This window comes from Sorghum bicolor, chromosome 1, assembly GCF_000003195.3.
Source record: "Sorghum bicolor cultivar BTx623 chromosome 1, Sorghum_bicolor_NCBIv3, whole genome shotgun sequence".
Taxonomy (NCBI): domain Eukaryota; kingdom Viridiplantae; phylum Streptophyta; class Magnoliopsida; order Poales; family Poaceae; genus Sorghum; species Sorghum bicolor.
This window is the reverse complement of record NC_012870.2, coordinates 66,642,099-66,652,596: the sequence shown is the minus strand read 5'-3', so window position 1 is coordinate 66,652,596 and position 10,498 is coordinate 66,642,099. Positions and strand designations below refer to the sequence as shown.

At 47.0% G+C, this 10,498-nt stretch overlaps 2 protein-coding genes across 2 annotated transcripts; one reads left to right on the top strand and one right to left on the bottom strand.

Moving 5' to 3' along the window:
- On the top strand, positions 394 to 945 carry LOC8083656 (RING-H2 finger protein ATL39). Its single transcript, XM_002467842.1, has one exon. The coding sequence runs from the start codon at positions 394 to 396 to the stop codon at positions 943 to 945; it is 552 nt and encodes a 183-aa protein (XP_002467887.1).
- On the bottom strand, positions 2,136 to 9,848 carry LOC8082319 (sucrose synthase 4). Its single transcript, XM_002465258.2, has 15 exons — positions 9,637 to 9,848; positions 9,420 to 9,546; positions 9,138 to 9,289; positions 7,509 to 7,701; positions 7,299 to 7,417; positions 6,707 to 6,923; positions 6,510 to 6,605; positions 5,320 to 5,493; positions 4,711 to 4,827; positions 4,469 to 4,635; positions 3,924 to 4,148; positions 3,386 to 3,707; positions 3,026 to 3,270; positions 2,757 to 2,895; positions 2,136 to 2,603 (listed from the first exon to the last, which is right to left on the bottom strand). The coding sequence occupies exons 1-15, from the start codon at positions 9,732 to 9,734 to the stop codon at positions 2,565 to 2,567; spliced, it is 2,430 nt and encodes an 809-aa protein (XP_002465303.1). The 5' UTR covers positions 9,735 to 9,848; the 3' UTR covers positions 2,136 to 2,564.

Sequence of the window (10,498 nt, the reverse complement as noted above, 5' to 3'; positions counted from 1 at the left end):
GCTTCTGCGTTTCAGCATGGTGAAACGTTTTCATTCTCTCTCCTCTCCATTTCATGCAAAGATTCTCTTTTTGCTGAGTTGTCACTCTATTAAATGTGCATGACACTCCCTTGCAACAAATGACGGCATTATTCATTTATTCCAACCTAACGGCATGGTGTGTTTAATTTAATACTCATAGTGAGCTAACTACCGTTTATGGACGCGATCATATGATATTACTCCTACTTCTCTTGATGACCTGATCTGGACCCCACAAGACTTCTATTTATGTCTCCATTCTACACTCTGCTTACTACCGGTTATGCGGGCCGCTGCGTACGCAGACGTACCCGCTAGTTTTGTCAGCTAACGGGGGGTGGCCCACAGCCTAGGCCGATACACGACGCGAAGATGGACACCGATAGCGGTGGCACCGGCACTGCGCCGTCGCCGCACGGGCGGGTCTCCAGCAGCCGCGCGTCGTCCGCGCTCGCTGCCTTGAGCATCCTCGTCATCCTGCTCTACCTCCTCTGGCGCTTCATCTGGCAGTGCAGGAAGCACGGAAGAACCAGAAGCAACTCCACCGGCGGCGCTACCGTTTCACCACCCACCTCGTCCGCTCGGCCGCCGTCTTGCCCGCCTGATCGGGACGCGACGGCGGCCTACGGACCGCCTCGCACAACGACCACGACCACGACGTCGCCGCTATCGGTGTTGGTGCGCGTGGCCCCCGCGGCACGCTTCGGCGCGGAGAAGGTCGACTGCGCGGTGTGCCTTGCGGAGCTCGGGGACGGCGACGACGCTGTTCGGCTCGTGCCGGGCTGCGGTCACGGGTTCCACGCGGAGTGCATCGAGGCGTGGTTCCGACTGAACTCAACGTGCCCGCTCTGCCGCGCCGCGGTGGCCGCCGCCGGCGCAGGTCAAGGCCGCGGAGAGGTTCCACAGTACGACAGCAGCGTATGATAGTCTATTATTATGGTTCTTTGCCCCGTCTGGCGAACTGACAACGACTCGTTGCGTTTGTACTATATACGTCCGCGAAAAATGTCAGTACGAATGAAGATTAGTTTCAGTCATGAGGGTATAGAGCTTGCAATTGTGCTCTTCTTTCTTGAACCGTTTGGCAGTTGGCAGTTGGCACTTGGCACTTGGCACTCCCATTTAGCAAGGTCCAGTGAATAGAGAGCCTTGCCACGAGCGAAATTTTGAACACTCTCATATCTCGGCTCTCGCCTGGCGCAGATGTGAATCCTCTTTTCGGTACCGTTGTCATCATAAGAACTAAACAACCATCATTCTATCCTAAAAAATTTTAGGAGTTCAGATTGGGATACATGGCCATTCGTGCCGCCCGACACGACACGGGCACCGGCACGAACGGACACGGCACGCTAAGGCACCACTGCCTAGCCGTGCCGTGCCAAGACTCCAGCCCAAGCACGGCACCAGGTGACCTCCGGCACGCAGGCACGCAAGGCACGACGTGCCTGTGCCGGCCCATAGAGGAGCGGAGGGGAGGAAGTAGCTTCCGCCGCCGCCGCCGCGCCATCCAGCTGCAGACGCGGAAGGGAGAAGAGAAGCCTCCGAGTCCGAGAGCGCCACCGCCGCGCCTTCCAGCTGCAGACGGCGAACTCGAGCTCGCTCGGCGTGTGGGGACGGGAGACTGGGAGAGGAGGAGCCCGACGATCTGCGCCAGTTTGGGATTGCTCCGGAGTGGACCTTAGCGGGACGATTCTCATATCGGGCCGTGGTCGTGCTGGCCCAGCGGGGGGGGGGGGGGGTCTGGCCCAGGCACGGCACTAGGCTGCGAGCCAGGCCGGCACGGGTACGAAGCTCTCTGGGCCGGAATTAACAGGCCGTGCCCCGTGCCCCCGATAAGGCCCAGCCAATCATCGTCCTATTGCCGAGTCGAGGCATGCTGCTCGGCATCAGCGAGAAGAAAATGTACCGAGGACAGCGGACCAGTGACCACGGCAGGTAAGTGTGGGCGCGTTTTCTATATTGTTCCAACATCATTTTCTCACATACGTGCAGGCTTGCTAATATTTGTCACCAATCCATACAGCAGTACTATCGTCAGTTAACGGGCTAACAGCCAAAATTTAGTATGGCCACAGCATCCAAACGCGCCCCAATTTTCCCAAACAAGAAGCTGAGCAACATAGCAAATTGGAATCTATACCATGAACATGCTTCTTCACTGTCAACAGAATATGCTGTATTATCAGCACTTTACCAGTGCCTGCGGCCTGCCTGAAGACAAATTGCAGCCGACAGCTTGACAGTATTAGTGTATTACAGAAAATAGTACCCACCACAAAGTACAGAAAACTGTAGCCTGACGCTACAGGTGGATCACATAGCCTGCCTTATGTACATAAACCTAGATGTTGAGCCAGTATAGCCAGGGAGGCACAAGGTTCAGTTGAGCACAAGACAAACGAGCGCATATGCACATTTTATTAGCTGCCGTCTGCCGCACCTAAATTACTGAAGGTCCTTCCCTGCGATAAGGTTCAGTTTTGTACCAAGTGGTACACAGTAACAGTTGAGCAAGCTACGAGCACCAAGGCGAGGACCAGCTACTGTGGCTGGTCAATTGCAAGCGGCACGGTCTTCGCCTGCATTCACGGAAAACAGAAGCCAATCAATCTTACAAGAGACCTTTTGTGACGGCATATATATCATGGCATATATCATTCCTAACATATTGCGACAAAATTTCATTTCATATTGTAACTTTGTAAACAAAGAGAGTTGAGAAGACAGCACACCAGCTCGCGGAACTTCAATATGTAGAACATCTCAAGGTAGCGCCTTGTCTCCCGCCTCTCAAGCTTGGACACATACTTCCAGAAACCATAGACCCCGGCCAATGTCATCAACCTCTCAGAGTATATCTTCCATGTGTACCTGGTAGGCAACACAAAGAAAATAAGCATCACACTAGAGACCAATGAGGAAAATAAAGGTATGCACCCATGCCTCAGATATTTTCCTATACTCCTAGAGGCATGAGTAAAACAGGATTTCCAGCACTGACTTTTCGTATATGCGCTTAAGTCCTGCTTCAGATATTTTCACCCAGTGATTTGGGTCTTGCTTGCATCGCTCGAAGAAGTCAGCCATCAAATTAGCAGCCTGCTCGGGGTGGTATGGGTCAATGTGGAAGCCCGAGATTCCATGCTCTATAATCTCAGCTGGCCCTCCATGGAGTGTTGCGAAAGTAGGAAGTCCACAGGTCATGGCCTCCACGACAGTGAGACCAAATGCTTCATAAAAGGCTGGCTGTAGTTAACATGACAAATTTTGAGTTGGTAGGTGAGCTGCTGGACCACCAGACCATACATTGTCAAGTATGGAACCTCTATCTAGAATTCTAGATTATAATTCAGAGCCATACCTGTACAAAAGCACCATGAGTATCAGCGATGTAGCGATAGAGCTCGCCGTTACGGGCCCTGTTTGTCTGAGCAGAGATCCAGCGGAACTGCCCGAACAAGTTATAGGTCTTAATAAGTTCATGCATTTTCTCTATCTCTGCGATCTCTTCTCTGTCCTTGGACTTCTTGACATCATTGTACCCAGCAACAACAACAAGGTTTACCAGCTCCCTCAACTTAGTGCATTTAGCAAAAGCTTCAACTAGTCCTGTTATGTTCTTCACCCTGTCAAGTCTTGCCATTGAGAAGAGGATTGGTTTTGATCGGTCATCCAGATGCCCACTGCGAATTAGGGAAACAATTGTCACAGTTAGAAATAATCGAATAGCCACATGTCAGCACTATCCACAATCCCACCAAATAAAAACCAAATGGCCAAAGTGGTAACCATATCATCAGCAGAGATTTCAGAGTTCAAATTAGAAGAGAATACTGGAAAGGACATCCATGTCAACTCAAAGTGCCTCAAAAAGGACCAGGATAACAGAAAGTACTCACATGTGTTGATCATTTTGCTCTGGGTCATAAAGCAAATTTTCGATTGAACCATGAAGAGAAGTGAGCCGCTTGGCCTTTTCGGTATGTGGAAAATATATGGACATGTCAGCTCCAGGAGAGACTATATTGAACTTTGGATCGAAGACATCAATCCCATGGACAACGCGGTACAGTCCAGGCAGAGTAAAAGCAGTATGACTCTCATACTGTCCAACAGTATTTTTGCTGAGGAAGAGGAAAAAATTAGAGTAAGTATAGTGTCTTATATGAAATTAAGAATAGCTATTATCCATATGTGATCACAATCCATGCAAGATTAATTCATGAAAGCCATGGATTGCATGTTACCCTAATTACAATCAATACAATAACTTAACTTTTTTTTTCCAATCGCCATTCACACGTATTTCATTAAGAGGATAAAAGTTTGCAAACAACAGAACAGTAAATGCATGAGTGAGGTAAACATGATTCAGTATGCTTGCTAATTAATTGGTGAATGCTCACAAAAAAAAAATCTACAATGGCCGGAAGTGGAATAAAACCTTCCAGCAATTTCTTGGTATGTGCTGGTGATGATAAAATCAGCATTGTTCATAGCAATTATATCAGCAGTGAACTGACAGGAGAAATGATATTTCTCATCGAACTTCTTCCAGTATATATCTGAATCTGGATATTTAGTCTTTTCCAGAGCATGAGCAATATTGCACTGCAAGGAACATGCAGATATGGTTAGTGATGAAACAAATGCAAGACCTCAAGTATAGTTATTAACAGGGCATACCTGGGTAATTCCCATCTTGTAAGATAGCAATGATGCCACAAGATTTCCATCACTATAGTTTCCAATTATGAAGTCCGGAGTACCTTGTAATTCAGCAGCAATTTCACCAGCAGCATCCTGTATTAAAAAAAAGGAAAATACAGATTTTTTTCAAATAGGAAATGGTAAACATCATTTAAGTAGAAAGTGTCAGGTAAGAAAAAGAATCAGTACACAGAGAAATTTTGCATATAAGAAATGGATGCTTGCAAAAGCAAAAGTGGTCCTTTTTTATGCAACTCTGCTGGAAATTATTTGGATTTTTACCTTTAGAGTCTCGGGCCCTTTTCTTAATATATTCCTTTCATTCCAAATTGTAAATTGTATGCCGTTTTGGCTTTTCTAGGCATATAGTTTTTGCTATGCACCTATATATATATCTAGTTACATACTAACTATGAATCTACAAAACCAAAAATGACTTGCAATTTGGAACAGAGGGAGTATCAAATATAGGCTCCTAACTACCTACTTTCGTCAGAAAAAAAATTTTCCATTAAAAGAAGACAATCCAGAGCCATCTCATGGTCTATGTTAAGGTAAGAACCATAAGAAACCAATGATATTCACCTCAGCAAATGTTTCCAAGTATGGCCACACATCAAATCTTGATATCCATTTCTTAAGTATCCCATTTTCATTTCTGAAGGGAACTCGTAATATGTAAGTATGCTGTGTTCCACTAATTCTCTCAAGCCGCTGATTGCATGATGTTCCTTTTGCATCTGGTATCAGCCGAGTAACCTTAACCACATGGGAAAGAAAACAATGAATAAATAATTAATGAGCCTTGCTATAGTATCTAGTTACCCCATAAAATGTAATATCTTGAACAAATCATGGCCACTGATTTCTGAAATTTACAAAACAAAATAACTACCAGAAAGAGAAATACCAAATAAAGATAAACAAATCCCCTGATTTCAGGTGGATGGCATCTCATCCCACCGCAAGGTTAGACCAGTTTGTGCATGCACTTCCGTGCATGTGACCGGAAAAAAAAACATTGTTTTGACATTTTGTGAGTTGAACTAAGTGTTCTGTGCAACTACTCTGCTTGTTAATCCATACAAGAACATGCTGCCACCATTGCTTTATGAGTTCATCTTTTTTTTGACTTTTTTCTTGTTAATCTATACTAGAACATGACGCTAACATTGTTTTTCTTTTTTTTCTTTTTTTGCTTCAAAAATCAAATAGCCTGGTGACAGGAGAACAAAAGAAGGGCAACAATAGGCCCTCATTTCAAGTTCGGTGCTGCCAGCAGCACTGCCATCCAAATGACCAGCAGGCCATCATACACATACTTTCATTAATCATAGTTAGTCATGTTCCAAAGTTCCAGAACAAATAGATTTGTCACATCCAACAAATCACCCATGCAATGATGCAACAATTAGATCTTGAAGAAAGGTTTTTGTAATCTCAAAAGATTATATATATATATATATATATATATATATATATATATATATATATATATATATATATATATTTCGCCTATTACCTCCTAGGGTCATATGTGATCATAATCATCTAGATCTAATTAAATTAACAGCTCACGGTTATTTCAGAGTACTACAGCAAAACCCATAATTAAAAGCTCTTATGTTTCCTGTAAGGAGTTAAAACTCAACCAGCATACAAGAGCATGAAAAAAAGAATGGGACTGATGAACAGAACAGCCCGGCATTTACAGAGAGAATATACAATCCTAACAGATGCTAAAAATGAAAGAATTAAAATAAAAATGCACTTACAATGAGAATCTTTGGGGAAAAATCAAGCCCTTGTTTCTTCAAACGAAGAACCATCTCATTTTCTAGTGCACGAACTTGGTCCAGTATATAGACAATCTGGACAGCAACAGAGTAAACTCATGACTTGCAATAAGTGTAGGGTCAGGAAAATGGTTGGTTTCAAGATTTGTTAACGTCTCAGCCAATGTCCTAATTACCTGTCCTCCTGTGTCTGGCAAGCCCAATACATTAGCTTGACCAAAGTATCCATGAGGGGATACCACAACAACGTTAAAAATCATGGGGATCCTCCCCAAGAATTTCTCTAGGGTTGATGGGTCTGGCGCTTGAATGATGTCTAGAAGGAGATGAACCATTTCCAAAACATGTTCTGCTGTATCACCCCAACCTTTCTCCAGGCCCCATTCTTGAAATCTGAATGTTACCAACAAAAAAAAAATGTATGTTAAAGTCAACTATTTTTCTAGTGTGTTGGTTATGAAAAGCCAGATTAATAGCATGCCAAAATGAGCAGCATAAAATGCTTACACAAGAGCAACTAAATGCCTTCTTGAAAAAATTAATTCTGTAAGTATGAACATGAGCTTTGTTATTGAAAGTATTCTTCATCCAAGAACTTTTTAAATCAGCTCTGAGAAAATTAAATTGCAAACTGCAAGCTAAAATAGTACACATCTGGCCAACTCAGAGTTTATTCACAAACTCAAGCCCCAAAGTAGACGCAACAAAAAAATGCCTTACACTAGTACAGGAAGGAGCAAGAAGCCCATTGTGGTAGATCAGACTTACTTATAAGCAAATTGTGCGTATGGTGTCTCAGCTGGGAGCTTTGACAAGTACTCTTCAGCTTTAGTCAGCACAGACTGAAGCCTCCCCAAGCTCTGTACTCTATCATTTAGCATCATAACCTATAACGACACATGTATAGCTTCAGTATCAACAGTTCAACACCATACATAACATCAGACCAATTTTTGTTTAAAAAATCGAAAATCTCACATGACCCTTGTGTCGGTGGCCACGGAGGAAATCCAACAGGGGCTCCAGGCAATCCCTGTTGCGAAACATGATTGACGACAAGTGCCGGTTGAGAAACTGCACGCCATTTCCAATAGATGATGATCGATTTGGGCGTGGGACTGAGGCATTGAATGGCTCAAAGTCAAGCTCAAGAATGTAGGGATCGTTGTGCCTGCAATTTTGGATACAGTTTAAATTTTTGGCAATATATATATATATATATATATATATACTCTAAACAGGGCATTAAAGACGTTCTTATATTGAAGTGACATAAGAAAACTACGGCTAAACATGAAAACAGTCTGAGGAAAATGTTCGCTTATACTGTACGAGGAATGTGTCGAAGCAAAGCTCCAGGCAACCCTGAAAAGTACTTCATCTAGCTTATTGCATACATCAATCTAGGAAACAATGGCCCTGTTTGGATACTTCAACTAAGTTAGAGGCTAGAGTTATTCTCTAGCTCATGACTAGCCCTCAACTAACTCTAGCCAAAGAGGTGTTTGGATGCAAGGGTTAGATTGACAATAAATGTACTTTCCCAATCATTTAGCTTCTTCCCAGCCGGATTTTGTGTGGTCGGCTGTTGTGTGGCCTCCTTCTGCTCATGGCTCCGGCTCGTGGTGGGCGATAGGGAGGGAGGCCAGAGCTTCTCACGCGGCCAGGAAGGAGCTTGTCGCCGTCGCCCTGGAGGACGGCTCCGTAGAGCCCAAGCCCCGGGAACCCCTCTACCGCCGGTGGTTGCAAGTTAAGGTTGTGATCCGCGAGTTTAGGGCCACTCAACGATGGCTGTGAGCCCCACGCAAGCCATCTCCGTCCATCGATGGGAGGCAGTAGCGCAGCTAGGAGACGGCGGCGAGGCGGGCTTATGGCGGCGGTGTTGGTTCCTGGGAGGAGGCGGCGCAGCTGCGGGTTTGCGTCACGCGTGGGGAAGAGTAACCGATCGTGCGACAGGAGGTGATCCCGTGCGGCAAAATTCCTATGGGCCCCACCTCAAATAGCCCCAAATAGCCCAAATAAGCACCTCTTTGGGGAGATAGTTTTTTGGTGTGGGTTAGATACAAATAACACCAATCTAACCCTCATGTTTGGATACTTTAGAGCTATTTGAGCCCCCAATAGCTAAATCTAACTCTAACCCATGGATCCAAACAGGGCCTAGTCGAAAAGTTATTAACACTACGGAGCTTACTTTGTCCTCAAACACATGTATTGACATTAAAAGGAATGTGTACAAAAGTGTCATGTTTACCCAATTGGAGTGTCAACTTGACTGGACCCCAACAACTCAACAAGCCCAGCTACTGAGCTTCATAAAGGTAATCGCCTGACCAACAATTATGTGATGTACACCACTCACAAGTACAATTAACCACCAAAATTGCTCCCCACAGTACCCCCACCAAATTAATTCACCGGGCGTGGGGAGCAAATCGAACAGCAAGTAACCCACGAGACGCGAAAACCTAAAGCCGCAAAAGCAGGTAAACGCTCCACTGGATAATACCCCCTATAATAAATAAATAAAATAAAATAAACCTGGTACTAGAAATCCCCGCGAAAGCAAAAGCAGAGGACAGGGACGCGGGGTCAAGCAGCACATACTGGCCGTCGACGAGGTCCTCCTTGAAGCGGAGGTACTCCGAGACAGTGAGCTGCTCGACGCTGAGCTCGTGCACGTTGACGCGGACGTACTCCCAAACCCCCGGGCGCGGGCGCACCGCGATGGCCACGAACGGCGGCAGCACGATCGCCTCCTGCGGAGCCGAAATACACGCACACCAAGACCAAGCAACTCAGCACAGCCTCCACAGAGGGGAAAAAACGAAACAAATATTCATCGTCAAGCCGAGGAAAGGAGAAGGAGCGCGATGGGCGGCGGCGCACCTGCGCGGAGCGGAGGACGTCGAGGAAGGGTCCCTCGGCGAGCGCGCGGACCCCGGAGCCCTGGACCTCGTCGAGCGCGTCGAGGATGTGGTGCGGCTGCAGGATGCCCTTCCCCTTGTTCACGTACCTACCCGCCGCGGCGGTAGTAGAGGCAAACAATCAGAGGTCGGCGAGGGGTGGCGATCGGGGTCGATCGGGGAGGGGAGGCGGCGCTTACTTTGAGAGGAGAGCGACGAGCTCGTTGCGGTGCGCGTGGAGGGTGTCCTCGACGCGGTCCCGGATGCTCGCGTTGCGGTCCAGCTTCGGGGCAGACATGGCTACCGCCGCCGGTGAGTTGTTCCGCCGCGCGGCGCGTGCTCCTGCCCGCGGCCGCGAGTGTGGTGTGGTTGTGTTGTGGCGACTGGCGACTGGCGAGTTGGCGAAGCGTGGCGAGAGATGCGAGAACGGAGCAGAAGACACGCGACTTTATACAAGGCAAGCGGGCAAGCGGCGTGGCGCCCTGTCTGTGGACGCGTAGCAGGCGAGGAGAGGAGGGGCCCCGACCACCGCGAACGAGTGTGCGTGTGCCCCCCCGCCCCCGCGCGTCAGGCCGTGGATGGATGCGTGGGTCCCGCGAGTCAGCGGATCTAGTGAAGAACTCGTTGCGCTGCCCGACTTGTTGGAGGAAGCGAAGGCAAGCGTGGCGTGGCGTCTAGAAGGAACGTTAGGGTCTTCCTCACTGACTTCTGGGTCCGCAGACGGGGGTATCTTGCAGTGCCGGGAGCCCGGGATGTCAGGAAATGCTACTTATCCGCACTAATCGCAGCCACGTTAGTGCGGGGTCCATTTGTCGGTCTCAACTTCCTTTTCCCACACGAATGTACTCCCGGAATTATTACTAATGCATACACAAAAGCATCTTAAGAGGTTGTTTACTTTCTGTACTTGCCACTATATTACCTTGCCGAGTGAGAATATAAAGTATGCTTGTTTAAGCACCTCAACAAAACTTATGTGGCGAGTTTTGTATTGCTAGCTTGCGAGAGCCAAATCAACTCACCCAGCCAAGCAAGATTCTCGCTCCGAGCGCCAACCAGACG

What these genes read in the sequence shown, in the direction of transcription:
- LOC8082319 (XM_002465258.2), bottom strand. Translation starts at nt 9,734, where the DNA reads ATGTCTGCCCCGAAGCTGGACCGCAACGCGAGCATCCGGGACCGCGTC. An exon ending in GCCACCGACACAAGGGTCAT is followed by an intron (nt 7,418 to 7,508) that starts GTGAGATTTTCG and finishes GTGTCGTTATAG; the next exon opens with GTTATGATGCTAAATGATAG. An exon ending in CTCATGGTGCTTTTGTACAG is followed by an intron (nt 3,271 to 3,385) that starts GTATGGCTCTGA and finishes TGTTAACTACAG; the next exon opens with CCAGCCTTTTATGAAGCATT.
- LOC8083656 (XM_002467842.1), top strand. Translation starts at nt 394, where the DNA reads ATGGACACCGATAGCGGTGGCACCGGCACTGCGCCGTCGCCGCACGGG.